Genomic DNA, 15,578 nt, shown 5'->3' on the forward strand with positions numbered 1-15,578 from the left:
TATATATATATATATACACACATATATATATATATATATATATATATATATATATATATATACACATACATACACATATATATATGTTGAACATTCCAACTCTACAGAAAGAGAGACCCCTGTGCAAAGTGTCCTGCCTATAGGACTGAATCTTGAAGCACACTGCCATGGCTCTACGAACACATAAATCAACAACATTGAGTCAAGCGTCAGATAACATCGCTTTATTTTCATTAAAATGCCCAAATACAGTGGAATTTAATCCAGTTCTTTTTTTTTTTAAATCATTGGTTACAGGGATAAAATATCAGCAAAAAATATATATTCTGATAGTATTTCTGGAATCTTTTCACAAAATATAACTGTTAATTCATGGATACAAAAGTATTAGATGAATAATAACAACAACAATAATAGTAATTTCTAATTTTGGCACAAGGCCAGCAATTTTGAGGGGAGGGGATTAGTCGATTACATCGACACCCCAGTGATCAACTGGTACTTAATTTATTGACTTCAAAAGGATGAAAGGCAAAGTGTGCCATGGCATAATTTGAACTCAGAACATAAAGAGCGGGAGGAAATGCCACTAAGCATTTGGCCCGACACACTGTTTTGCCAGGTTTTGCCAATAATGATTATGTATCAAAATCTAAATTTTTATACATAAGGTAAAAAAAAAATTTTCCTTCTTTTTAAACCAGAGAATTGAATTAAAAATGTTTTGAAAAGAAAAACATAAAAATATCTGAATTATATCAGGAAAGATGCTTACAGAAAATGCATTTTAAATTCTAATCAAAAGTTAGAATTTGAAAATGTATGCATGGAAGATTTTTTCTAAAAATATAAATCTGTATGCATGTATATGTGCATGTGCTTGTGTGTACATACGAATATATATGTATGTGTATGTATAGATTATGTATGTATGTATGTATATATGTGTGTTTGTGTGTGTGTGTGTGTATGTATATTCGTATTTACAGCCTTTCTTATGAATATACAAGTGACCGTCTGCACATGAACAATTGCACATACTTCAATGTTCATATATATATATATATATATATATATATATATATATATATATATATAAAACATAGGCATATAAAGTTCTTCACAGGTTAAAAATCATAGTTATGGCATGGAGCTATTTACATAGAAAAAGAAAAATTAAAAGAATGGTTATTTTATAAAATAATGTGTGATACACATTCACATCTCACATCCATTTATGATTTCATGAAAACTTTGGTTGGTTAGTCATTTTGTATGTGTTTTTTTTTTTTTACTGATTTCGCCTTGTTTTTATTTTGGTATAGCAGAGCAAGTATATAAAACAGTGAGTGTAATATAATACCTATACTTATGAAATATGCCATTGTTAAACACATTTTAAGTTTTCCAAAATATCAACTTCATCTTTCACAACAGATTTTCTTCCTTCTATTTCTGACATTCCCTAGTTGTCTTCATTTGTAACAGATAGGCATATCCTTTGGTTGTATTGGAAGTAAAAGTTCTGGTGTCTGATTCAAAATCAAGCCAAAGTATAGTATTATGTGTATGAAATTAAAAAAATAAAAAAACAGAAAAATGGGTTTCTGAAGACAATTAGAGAGCACAACTACTAATCAAAATGATGTTAGACACACACACACACACACACACAAAAATTAACAGTTTGGAAATCCCAGGTACTATTATACAATTATTAAAAAAATATTCAATGGCTAATTAAGTGGAGAGGTTTCATTAATAGCACCAAACCACATTCTAAATAATGAGCACAAGAAAATCTAGCCAAGACAACTGTTGAATAGAGAGTGGCTGTGAAGCATCACAACTGCTGGCATCAATAGCTATTTACAGAACTTTAGTTCTGCGATTCGATGATGTGAGGGCAAGGATTTCTTTAATAATTTGGCTTGGGTAAAAATCAGGTACACAAGAATAAAATATTTAATTCCCTGTAAGCAACAAATCACTGTTATCGTGACATGCAGTAAGAATTGTAATTTATGATTTTGATTTAAAAAATTGGCCTGTGAAAATTCTATGGTCCCATTTAAAAAGTATTTTTGAAAAAAAAAATTAAAAATTAGTGAGTAAAAAGAAAAAGGAACAAATAACAACAATAATAGAATAACCCCTCTTTCACTAATTAATCTTAGAGAAGTAAGAAATTGCACAACCATCTGGAAACTAGTCATTCTTCAAATATGCTAACCCAATTGGCTTCAAACCACTATAGGGTGTGTTTCCCAGAAATCTTGACATGTTGCTTTCCATTTTCTGTATCTTTCAAACAGACACACACACACACACACACACACCTACTCAAACATATTTCTCTGTGGATGGGTGTATATGTGTGTATACATATATCACACATAAGCTATTTATATGACATGCACACATATACACTGGCCTCTTATTGCCAGTTTCCATATTATACACACATTCTACCATTATATGCATGAAATCTTACTTTCTGTAATACATTCTCTAGTTTCTTTAGACTATTTCTCTACCTTTCTCAATTTCTTTTCAATATATTTTCTCATTATTTTATGTTTCTTCTCTTAATATACTCTTTCTCTAGACTTAGCCTTTTTTTAAAATCCTTTAAAAACACACAAACATGCATACAAACACAATACTTACAAAATTTCATCTAGATAACCCCAAATAATAAATGACTATTGTTCTTAATTACAACAATTGTTATTCACAGTCATTAATCACTCAATATTTTAAATAAGGAAAACTGCTAAGAGTTTCCTCATGAACAAAGTTGACAATTCTGTGGATACAAACAAAATATTCTTAAATACAAAAAATATGAATCACTCAGGCCCTCAGAATAAATTTCTCTTTCAATTATTGTTAATGTCTCTTCTTTGTAACCATCAGTTTTGGAAGTCTTTCTTGAGAACTTACCAACAAGCTCAGGGATCAATCTCATGAATCGTCGGCTCTTTTTGTCGGTTTGGTGTTGCCCTTGTTGAAAAGGTTTCTACATGTTCTTTTTGAAGATCTTTGCATTCTTGAATGTTCTCACACAAAGCAGCTGACTGGCAATCAGCATCATTGTTCTCATCTTCTGAAGCAGACAGATCAAGATTTAACTGCTCAAAGAGACCAATTGGTACAAGGCTTGCAGCACCACCTTTGCCTTTACCTTTAGATTTTGTCTTACGCAGATTCCGTTTGCCTGGTAAGCGGCGGCTATGTGAAATAGCATCAAGTTCTGAACCAGAACTTGATTCAGGTGGTACAAAATTATCTCTTCTTGAAGAGCGTTTTGACTCAGGAACATGCCTCAGAAAATTTACAATAGGCACTGGTGTACTGTTACCATTATTATTATTATTATTATTATTATTATTATTATTATTATTATTATTATTATTATTATGGGTTGTTGCTTGTCCACTGTCGACTAATTTGGTACATTTATAAGTAGGCTTGGGAGGTAACTCCTTGTTTTTTCCAGGACTGTTATTTGAAAAGCTTCCAGTCTTGTTATCCACCTCAATTTTGCTTTTAGTAGGTTTACATTTTAAGGCCACTGAAGTTGGTTTTATTTTAGAAGAATCAAAATGCAGTACAGACTTCTGCAAAGCTTCTGGATTGTTTCCTTGGATATTTTCTGATAAGGAATCATCATATTCATTATCTAAAAGAATGGAAGTTAAATAAATAAGATTATTTTATTACAAAATATTACAATATATAATACAGACAGTGACAAATAAAACAGTTGAACTGTAGAAGCTGTGTATGAGCCAAAAGTTAATTTGTATTGCAGGCATTCTGTTGAATCTCTGAAGACATCCTTTAATTCTACGAGGAATCCTTTATGCAGTTACTTGTTCTGCAATAAATACCACCAAAATCTTACTCATATCACATTGTAAAATGGAAACATTACATGGACAACGTGACCTGGAAGCATACTATCCGAGAAAATTAGGGTGGTTGTGATTGACCTGTAGCTAAACAAAAACTTAATGCACTCCACTTAAAATAGTGGACATTACTACCCTTCAGTAGACAGACATTCTGTCCAGAGAATTAGTTACTAAATGCTTTAAAGGGTTCATTTGCCTTTTTTTAAAAAGCAATGACTAATATGACAGTTATTAAAAATGAAATACAGAGGCACAGTAGCATTCCATTGGCCCCCAAGAAAACAGTGGCACCCACAAGCCCACAAGATTTAAGATTCCTCAACTGAAGAGCGATGCAAGAAACATGCTTGTTATATTCAAGGACATCCACAATTTCACCGAGTCCAACATGTCTTTTCAGACTAACAGAGACAGTAGCTGTCTGGACTTTGCCCAGCCTATTCTTATTCTGGCAACTATGCTTTTGGAACAACCTCCCACCACTACTAACTTGGTCACTTAAGTAATGGAAACTATCTTCTACTTCTAAGGATTCCTCTTGACATTTGAAGAAGTCTATTTTTGGTTCAGCCCTCGTGTTTCATGTCCCTGCACATCTGCCACATGTAAAGACTACTTTCTCTTTTAATCTTCCAGTGATCGAGCTGCATCTCTTATGTGCCCATAGCTTGCACTGGGCACACTGTATGGAGTTCTTCTTCCTGACACCTTTTCTGCATATCAAACAAAGCCACATTCTCGAAAAGATCTGTAATTTTTCTATTTTCCTACTTATTCAAATATTTTGGTGTTTGCTAAACTAACTCTGAGGCCCTTTCATTCTAGACCGTGCTTCCATACTTGAAATTTCTTCTCTAGTTCTGGTAGTGATTCAGCAATAAGAACAAGGTCATCAACATAGAGGAGCTCCCAGGGGCAGCCAACCTTAAATTCCTCAGTTATAGCTAGGAGGACTATGATAACCAAGAGAGGGAGGACGGGAAAGAGAACCAATTCCTGGTGGACTCCTATTTGTATACTAAATTCCTTGCTATACTCACTTGTGATGTTCCCCCTACTGACAGCATCCCTGTACAGACCTGTCTCCATATCCTTAACTGCTTCATCTACTAGGCTACTGTCGATTCAGATAGCCAGCCTCTCTGTTGGGTTCACACGAGGCAGGCTCTCCTTCTTCCATGCATTCTCAACATCTAGCAACCTTCCACAGTGGCACTTCTAAGCCTCCTTCTTTGCAGAATCATTAACTGCAAGGGAGCCATCCTCCATGTGAACACCCTCCTGTCCAACATGATGACTTCCAGCACACAAATACGGAAAGAAGGAGATAAAAACTGTATCTTTCCAAGTCAAAACAGAAATAAAGAGGGAGAACAGTAAAATCAAAGAAAAAAGATTGGAAATTGAGTTAAGACTTGCAATTACATTAAATTATGAGTAAGAATGGTTAATGTTAAACATGCTAACATATAGAAATAATAGCAAGTTGAGTAGGATAATGCAAAAATTGAAAGTGAGTCAATAATCAAAACAAACTTATCTGTTCATCATTTTCAAGTTGCACAGAAATGAAACTGCTAGGATAAACATCAGAGGTAGCAATATATATATATATATATATATATATATATATATATATATAGTAGCAGCAGCAACAGTGAGAAGACAAGGTTGCTGCTAGAAGTAAGCACTGATGGAACTAAGAACATAAAATTTCTCTCTCTCTCTCTCTCTCTCTCTCTCATACACACACACAAATATATATCCAAACTGAAGGAGTGGAGCAGGTATATATATTTTTATTCTCAACTGTAGTAATGATAAATCTGAAACAAATCAAAAAATATTTACCCATTTCTGGCGTTTTAGAGAACTGGATTTGAGCCTGTTGAGAACTGCTGTCTGAAATAGAAGATGGAGACCTTTCCACACTCGGACTCTCTTGCATGGACGTAGTGCTGGAATCATTGCTAAGTCTTTCATCAGACAAAGGCGCAATGTGGCCTTGTCGTTGCATTTGAAGTTGACAGAAGATTTTCAGTTCTAATTGAGACCTGCAAATAGTTATTAAAAAAATGTTTCTCTTATTCCTCATAATTAAGAAGATGCCAGTGCTTTGACATGATTCATAAAACTGCAAGAAAATGTGCTTTTAATGTTTTGAATTCAATAATAATAATAATAATAATAGATTGTGAGTTTACACACCTCAGTTCATTTTCCTTCTCAGGTGACAACATTTCTTCATCAGATTTCTGGCCCTTGATTAATGGTGCCAAATAAGGTTCTTTTGAACAGAGATTTTCTTCTATCTTTTGAACCCGCATTTCCAATCTATCTTCATAAAGCAATTCCCCTCGAACCTGTGTTGGACATAAAAATGAAGATAGAACAATTCCTTCAATATAATTTAGTTTTGTGTTGAAGTTTCTTGAACGATGTCAAAATATAAATATTGAATAAAGTTTTCTGCTACTAATAAAAGTATCTCAGTGTATATTATAGGTTTATCACAAATAACATTGATAACAGTTTAGTGAATGTCCATTAGTATCTTTTGGATCTGTTCTAGCTATTGATCTGCTATAACTGATCTCATTACTTTACGCTTTATCCGTTATAGATATTAACCTGCAATTGCTGTTTTAGCTAATCGCCATTGAATTCTGTTTGCCATTTCCTTCCATTTTATATTCATATAGTTTGAAAATTTAGGCATTTTTATAATGAATATTTGAAATAAATATCCTATGACTGGCTTTTTGTCATAATCCAATATCATATTATTAAACTGATATCAAATTTCTAATAAAGCAGAATTGAGAGCAAGCACAATGCACCACACTTCAGTTGGAAATAATGGCTGCCATCACCACCACCACCACCACCATTTTGATGATAATGGTGATGATGAAGATGACTTTATGTCTCCTTGCCATGATGGCATAGTAGGAAGAGCCAGCATGGTTTAAGTAAGTTCTTATTCAAAGTGACTTCCCTTCTAGATGGCTTAGAAATTATGTATTGCTCGCCATATGATTCCCTGCAACATTACAAATACATTATTTGTTAGCAGATATATACTGTTTATCCTGTATACCTTAATTACGACAGTGTACAATATGACACCACAAGATGCAGATTTGTGTAGTTAGAGTCATCTTTATAAGAAAAGAAAGTTGTGAGAGTGACTTACCTCTGATTCACTCGTTGAAACACCTGATGCTCCTGTAGAAATACCATCGTCTCCAACTCGATCAGATGTATTATCAGAATCAGTTAAATAATACATAGGTTTCTCAGGCATACCAGAAAGGCCAAGGAGTGCATTCATGTGGAACAATAATTCATCAACTTGATATTCTATTTCAGCCAAAGTGAATTCCTATTGGAGATGAAAGAATTAGAGAAAAAAAAAAAAAAAAAGAAGCGTTCAGCAACATTTGGAAACAGTTGTGAACTTATTTGCACATTTCAATGAAATCAAAGTCCTTCTAATGATTAGAACCTACTTGTTGTTGTTGTTTAACCCTTGGTCATCTCACATCAAGCAGACTGATGTTCAGTATCATTCCATCAATGCCTGTCTCATCTTAGTTTCAGACAGTATACCCAGTCCTACATTATCCAACGTGTTCTTGTTTGAAGCAGTGTTCGATTCAAGGGAAATTTGGCTACTATTTCTAGCAGGTCAAGAGCTACAGCATATTCAATGGTGGTGATAGTTGTGGTGGTGGTGGTGGCAACAGTAGATCTCCATCATTTGATAATGAGGATTCAGTTGTTTAATCTCAACTGAATTACCTGTTCTTGAATTAACATGTAAGTGGCTGAGTATTCCTCAAACATGTGTCCTTTTAATGTAAGCTGCAGACAGAATCAACATGACACAGTACATGACAAGGTTGTACTTTTTGACTTGCACGAACGATCCAGCCACAAGGATTCTAGGGAGTTTCTCACTAGGTGTTATTTGACCAGAGGCTATAAAAAAATGACATTTCCCCAAGATGCCATGTTTTGGGATTGAAAACATGGCATCTTGCAGCTGGTTGTGAAGCAAAACTATTAACCATTCACCCATACTGTGCTTACAGATAATAGTAAAGGAAGAAATCAGGAATGATATACAAATTGAACTATTAATAGAATTCTATAGAATTTTTCAACTATTTCTAATTAAATTTTCAACACCCTTCACAAACAACTCCTCCTCCTCCTCCTCCTCATCCCACATCTTTCTTTCAGTTCGATAGTTTATTGTTCAGAATTTAGATACTGACCAAGCATAACTCATGGAAAAGATTTATTTTCACTTGTTTACGTCAGAGAATTTCACTAGGAGTTCTATAATACCCGAAAAATTGATGAAAAAGGGATAATCCTGACTAGAAGTCCAAGAGCAAATTTTTATGCCTAATGCAAACCACTTCAATCATTTCTTAAATCATTTATCAAATTTTACTGCAATAGACTGGAAAGAGAAATGTTTTCCAAGGGATGGATTATATTGTTTGGATTATATTGTTTGGATTATATTGTTTGGATTATATTGTTTGGCAAATAAATGGAACTTTCTCCATATACTTACAGCTGGCAGTGCACAATCGCCGTCATCTGGATAATCTTCATTCCTTAATCCAGTCCACACAAGTAATTTTTTCCAGATGAATATTAAAGATTCTCGCAAACTCATCACACCATTTGTTTTCAGCTTGTAGGAACCATGATTAGAAGATAGGATGGAAAATATCTAGTAATGCAAAAAAAAAAAAGAATTATAAAAAGTAAGAAACCGTAAATAAACCAAGCATAATATTGACAGAAACATGAATTTTAAGTAAAACTCGAAGACTACAGGTTTATCGTGGGTAACCGAGGCAGCTTTCCTAAAATATAAAGTGGTTCACTCAGAAAGAAGGAGAAATATCTGCAGAAGAATAGCGGCTCATACAATATGAGCTTCTGGTTTATGTGAGTTGAGTGGAATAGACAAATCTCTTCCTGGATAGAATACATATTTACCAAAACAAGTACATTGTCATTGGTAATAGGTGAGCTGAATAATATAGAATAAAGTCTTCTGCTCAGAGACACAATAGAGTCCTAGCAGTGAATATCACTTGCAAAAGCAATACCTTATTCTTTTGGCTATCTTGAAGAAACTCTATGTAATTCAGAAGACAGCTTTATTCATTATAAAAATGTTTTAAAGAGAAAATTTCTAGAAAAGTTTACTCAGTGCTGTTGATATGTTTTAACAGACGGAGAATTTAAAATCAAGATGTGGATTAAAAAGTACTTACATATGCAGTGAAGAGTGTTGTGGCTAAGGCAACGTAGGAAAGGACAAAGAGCTTTCCTCCAATATAAGCATCATCATTAAATTCAGAGAAATCATTGTTACGTGTCAATAGAGCAGTCATTGCCAGAAAGCCTGACCAAATGTTCTGGAAGTTGCTGATGACAGCACCAAATGCCAAACAACCAAGACTGGTGTAAGCAATTATTACCACAAACAAAGTAACCTGCAAATAGAAGGCATTATCGAAAGTATTCAGTTATCTTTACACAGATGCAAGCTAAGCAAAAATGAACATGAAACTCCCTAATCAAGATTTAGAATCAAAGGTAGAAATTTTTCAAAACATTTTCATTTACTTTCTTTGAAATTTCACTGAGCACTGCAATATTTTTCTTTAATACAATATGACCCTTGATCAATGGTTCTCAACCTATTTAGTATCTGGGCCAAATCCAAAGCCTCGATTTTTTAGGGGTCTAACACAAGTCAATTAAAGAAAAAATTATCTATAGAGGAAAGACCACCCGAAGCATGCTTTTTGAGGGCAGAATGTGGCCCTGGAGGCAGCAGCTGAGAAGTGCTACTCTTGATACTTTCTGTTTCAAGATGAATTTAGTGGGAGAACCTGTATTTAACTGGAAGAGTGGAAGAAAGAAATGAGGGGAAAATGGCAACACTATTAGCAAAGGACTTACTGCAAAAATGAGAATTTCTGTACTTGCTCGGCTATAGACCGATTCAGTCATTGAAAACAATTGTTTGTAACGTGATAGTGATAGAAGTTTGACCACGGATAAAAAGAGCACGATTCCAATCTGGCATTTCAATACCTGAAATATAAAGACAGAAAACACATTATAACTTCAAAATGTCAGACTCATTTGTTGAAAGATGTCATGCTGTTTGAGAGCTCTGCTCAATCTGAGTACACCTAAGGCATATACGTAAATAATTAAATGAAGCAAAATTTAGAATTCAAAGCATGGAACCTCTCCACAAAAACTAATAGAACCATTTTTTGAGAAAGAGTATGCAGATATTTTGTTGTGAAGGATAAAGGCAGGAGATATTCTTTCAGTGAAATGGTAAAAATCAGCAAGTTAACTGAATTGAGATTTTGGTTGAGAATTTGGCAGTTCATATCCTTGACATGGGTTTTATATTCTTTTTTTGAGTAAGGTAATTTTTTGCCTTAGCTTTCCTGAACCTTGCAGAAAATTAGGCTGCAATGGACTGGCTCCCTACTCTGAGAGAGATTTCTTTTTGGGGGAAATAGTTATGTCATTCCTAATGTATTCTGAATAAGAGATGAAAGGACACTTATTCAATAATCCATCTCTTTAAGCTTGCAACCACCACAGCTTCTTGAGAGATGTCATATGATATTTACTGAACTAATTAAAAACACAGAGAAAGATGAAAAGATGGTACCTACCTCATCCCAGATAGTGATGAATGATATATCTACATATTCCTTGTAGAAAGAACTGCGCAGTTTTTCAATTATATCAGACACCAGTACAAATCGATACACATAACAAGCCATGTAAATTAAAGATGTAATACAAATTGAAGCCTGAAATATATAATATTTCATGTAACTTGAAGCAGAAATTACACACGCGCACACACACACAAAACACAACACATACACACACAATATTGGAATACATAAAATACCAAAATCTACTTATTTTTCAACGAAAAATGTAAAACCATTCTATGACAAGTCAAAATATGTCCCACAGAATGGAAGACAAGTTTAGTGAGCTGAGTCTGCTCTGTGATGGCAGTTATTTTGTTTCATTTAAATCCCTTTTAGGAGAAGTATAACTATCATATTTCTCTGCTTTACCTTGCTCAATAAAACTTCGATTACTTCCCCATTTAGAAATAGTAATGGAAATCACTGGCACATTCTGTCTGTGACACAATGATAATGGTTATAGCAGTCTACATCCAGAAAGTGATAAGTTAAAATGGTTTCAAATCTCAATATCAATATAGCTATGTTTTGCTATTGTCATATAGTTAAATAGATATTTAGTTAAAATCCTAAAATCTCACTTGAAATGTCAATAGATTGTGTTATACTCTGATCAAAATGCCAGGCAGGTTTTGTTTCTGTGTATCTGACAATAGAGCATATAAAACAACTGATCAGGGTTAGGGTTAAACCAACTAGAAACTGAGAAGATGGTGGTTCAATTCAGCAATGTCCTTTCATTTCACAATGAATATCATTTAAACAAACCCAGAGAAGCAGCAACAGAAATGAAAATAAAATCATATCGTCTTTCAATGTTTGTATTACCTATAAATGCTAGTAAACAAGAGATAATCTTCTTGTGAACCCAGCTCACAAATTAGTTTTGATTCTTCATAGAAAGTTAATTCATTTATGTTACTTAATATTTCTCTTGCATATAAACAGAATCCAAGAGAGATAGAAAGAGTGAGAAGAGGCTGATTATTTAATCAATCCTGAAATCTTATTGTTTTATGTTTATTGGTTCCAGAAGTGTTAAAAGGCAACTCTTTTGAGATTTTCCTGAAAACAGTCAGAAGACAATTCAGTTACACTAAAAGCATCAAAGCAAACCCAACACTAAGCATCAGAATAATTCTATAGAGGATTAGGCCACATCTATGTCAGACAGTAAAGTTGAACATCATTAAGAAAAAAAAAAAACCATAATACTTACATCTATGAGTTTCCATGCTTGACCAAGAAACTTTTCATGGTATCTTATGACATCAAAGAACAACTTCTTCATGCTAAACAGCATCAATATAACAAACAGCAACTGTAAGAGCAAGAACAATAGATAAGAGTAACTTTCAATGAGTTTAGAAATATTTTTAACAAAAATACTTTTTAACTAAAATCATTGCAATTTATTTGTTTCTGAAGTCAACTGTAACTTTCATTGTTTCAGAGGTTGATGAAATAAAGAATTAGTCTAAAACTGGGGTCAGTTTAGGGTGTAATTGACTTAACTCCTCTCTTCAAAATTCCTGGCTTTGTGCCAAAATTAGAAACACTCATTATTATTAATTCTTGTTTTTTTTAATGATTGAAAAGAAGCTGTTCAGAAGGTAAACACATTCAACCCCAAAACATGTAGAGAAAATGTGAAAATGTTGATGCTGATTTTATTTATGAAACCCAATTGAACAATAGTCTGTCCTATGATAAAAGTTGGAATCATTTTTTGTCATTTTGTAGATCAGCAACATTAAACTATTTAATGCAGCCTTCTTTATTTAATATGATATGGTGTAATTTAATGAAGATTAGTCACTATTTCTAGTAGATCAAATGACTTAATAAAGGCTTCCTTGCTGATGATGGAAGCGGTGATATGAGATCTAAATTCTGGTAACATTTAAGGAACCAGAAAAGTTTATTAGGTTAGGAATAATGAAACTTGTCTGATTATATCTATTTATAAATATATATGCTTGAAATAGAATATACATTTACTAGAATGAAAATAAAATGAAATTTAAAAACAATCCAGATTACGTGCAATACTACAAAGGTAATCTTTCTTTGATCTATTCTGGAAATTGGAAACAACTTGTAATATTCTTTTCTTTCTTCTTACTGCTTTGGTATTTTTTTTGCTTGGGGCTTGTCCCCTGCAGTAATTTGAGATAATCTTGTTTTGATGATTTGTTCTTCTCCTCTTAGAACGTCAAGAACATTTTATAGATTTGAATGTGATCTAACTAAGACACTAAATTGCCCCTGCCACACTTCAATAGTGTGAACTCATAAACATTCCATTCAGGTATTGAAAATAATGGCTTTGTCTGTCTTCCATTTCATCTTAGCATTCCATTTACAAATGAATTTTCTGTGTATCCAATAAACAGCAATGCATTTTCAGGTGCACTTTGTTTCACACATTGTAGTACAAAAAGGATTATTAGGAAAATGAAATTTATGCAGTTAAGTGTTATCAAACAAACAAGTCATTCGACCAAAATAATCATCAGACAATAATTCTTTGTACAAAAACGATTATTAAAGTATAGTTATTTAGATCTTTTTCCATTTTTTTTTGAGATTCTATAGACAAAATAGTTATTAGACCAAAGTGAGTTTAGACAAAAATGTCTTTAGCCTATTGTGTATTTATGTAAAAGTCACTTTAGACCATAGTGCATCAGACCAAAGTGTTTTAGACAAAAAGTCTTAGGATCACACACATATATATATATATGTATGTATATATATATGTATATATGTATATATATATATATATATATATATATATATATATATAAACGCACACACACACATGCTAACATATATTGTTACTTGGAAATTATTGATTCAAATTGAAAGCAGAATGAAGGGACCGTATGGCAAACAACAAGGAAACAGAAAGGCTGAAGTAGAGAATTGTCATACTTTACCTCACATGACAGAATGAAGTTATCTAAGGGACTGATGTAGCGGAATAAATGGGTACATGATATCTGGAAGTCTGGCTCTGCAACACCAGTCTCTAGAATACGCAAATTCAATGACACAGAACTGTAGGAGAAAAAAAAAGGAATGAAAAATAAATCCAAACAAAAGACTTAGATAAGATCAGAAAAATAAGATTATAATTGCTTTAACATAACTCACACATTTTAAGATTGACATCATCACTATGTTTTAATTAGAGTGATCTTTAATCATAAGAATATGAGATCAAATCTCATATCCTTAGCCACTAATGAATGTATCTTATTGTTGTTATTGTTGCTGTTGTGTATCACCAGTCGACTCTGCATGGCAGAACACCTATGAGCAACTTAATAGGTTGATGATTCATAACCATACAAATATAAAATCCATGTCTGTCTAGGATTACTTCCACTGTCTGATCAACATTCAAGAGGGGCACACTCTCTGGGAGTCTGTCTCTAGGGAGTTTGTTTAGAGAAGACAGGGTATGAAATGGACTTTGAAGCCCTTTCACTTGTCCGTAGCCAAAAATTGGACAACATTGGTGGAAAGGTCACCAAATACAAAGGGAGACCTCGAGATCAATCTGTTGTGTTGGCATCGAATACATATTCGTTGGTGAAAGTTGTGGTATTCCTACATCTTCCAAGAGTAATCATAATGTCAATGAAAGGAATTCAAATGGGAATGATGATGATGATGATGATGAATCAAAACCATAAATCATCACCATCACCATCATCATTTAATGTCCTCCTTCCATGCTGGCATGGGTTGGATGGTTTGACAGAAGCTGGTCAGGCAGAAGACTGCACCAAGCTTCAATGTCTGCTTTGGCATGATTCCCAAAGTTGGACGTCTTCCCAAACAGAGTGCAGTGGGTGCTTTTTACATGGCATCCGTACCAGTGCCTTATCCATGATACCAACATGGGTGCTTTACATGTGGCACCAGACATATTGTTCAAGACATCATCATCATCATCATCGTTTAACGTCCGCTTCCCATGCTAGCATGGGTTGGACGATTTGACTGAGGACTGGTGAAACTGGATGACAACACCAAGCTCCAATCTAATTTGGCAGAGTTTCTACAGCTGGATGGCCTTCCTAATGCCAACCACTCAGAGAGTGTAGTGGGTGCTTTTACGTGTCACCCGCACGAAAACGGCCACGCTCGAAATGGTGTCTTTTATGTGCCACCCGCACAAGCCAGTCCAGGGGCACTGGCAACGATCTCACTCGAAAATCCTACGGGAGCCAGTCAGGCGGTACTGGCAACGGCCACGCTCAAAATGGTGCATCTCATGTGCCACCCGCACAAGAGCCAGTCCAGGGGCCACAAGAGCCAGTCCAGGGGCGATTGTTCAAGACATAATCATCTTTTAATGTCCATCTTCCATACTGGTGAGGTATAGCAGAGAAAACTGAGATGTTTTGCAAAAGAAATGTGTGTGGAATGATGATGATGATGATGATGATTCACTTGCATCCAGGGATTCTGAAAGGATTAGGGTTAAGGGTTATTAAATGGGGGGAATGCATCGGAGAAAGTTAGGTCTTTCTAATGTGAACCCAATAGAGGGTCCTGCCATTTGTGTTGACAGTAGTGTTATAGATTGACAATAGTGTTATAGATTGACAGTAGTGTTATAGATTGACAGTAGTGTTATAGATTGACAGTAGTATTATAGATTGACAATAGTGTCATAGATTGACAGTAGTGTTATAGATTGACAATAGTGTTATAGATTGACAGTAGTGTTATAGATTGACAGTAGTGTTATAGATTGACAATAGTGTCATAGATTGACAGTAGTGTTATAGATTGACAATAGTGTTATAGATTGACAGTAGTGTTATAGATTGACAGTAGTGTTATAGAT

General features: G+C 34.0%; 1 protein-coding gene across 1 annotated transcript in view; it reads right to left on the reverse strand.

Annotated features, from left to right (window-relative positions):
* Positions 1–209: 209 nt before the first annotated feature.
* The window catches only part of LOC106880231 (polycystic kidney disease protein 1-like 1), a 246,725-nt gene continuing 231,356 nt past the window's right edge, over positions 210–15,578 (reverse strand). The window contains exons 58-67 of the mRNA XM_052970309.1: positions 13,654–13,774; positions 11,931–12,032; positions 10,661–10,801; positions 9,921–10,055; positions 9,227–9,448; positions 8,512–8,673; positions 7,117–7,305; positions 6,129–6,283; positions 5,772–5,974; positions 210–3,685 (exon numbers count right to left, since the gene is read on the reverse strand). Of these exons, the coding sequence (XP_052826269.1) occupies positions 2,955–3,685; positions 5,772–5,974; positions 6,129–6,283; positions 7,117–7,305; positions 8,512–8,673; positions 9,227–9,448; positions 9,921–10,055; positions 10,661–10,801; positions 11,931–12,032; positions 13,654–13,774 (2,161 nt within the window). The 3' untranslated portion in view covers positions 210–2,954. The remainder of the gene's footprint in view (positions 3,686–5,771; positions 5,975–6,128; positions 6,284–7,116; positions 7,306–8,511; positions 8,674–9,226; positions 9,449–9,920; positions 10,056–10,660; positions 10,802–11,930; positions 12,033–13,653; positions 13,775–15,578) is intronic.

Source organism: Octopus bimaculoides, chromosome 9 (assembly GCF_001194135.2).
Source record: "Octopus bimaculoides isolate UCB-OBI-ISO-001 chromosome 9, ASM119413v2, whole genome shotgun sequence".
Classification (NCBI taxonomy): domain Eukaryota; kingdom Metazoa; phylum Mollusca; class Cephalopoda; order Octopoda; family Octopodidae; genus Octopus; species Octopus bimaculoides.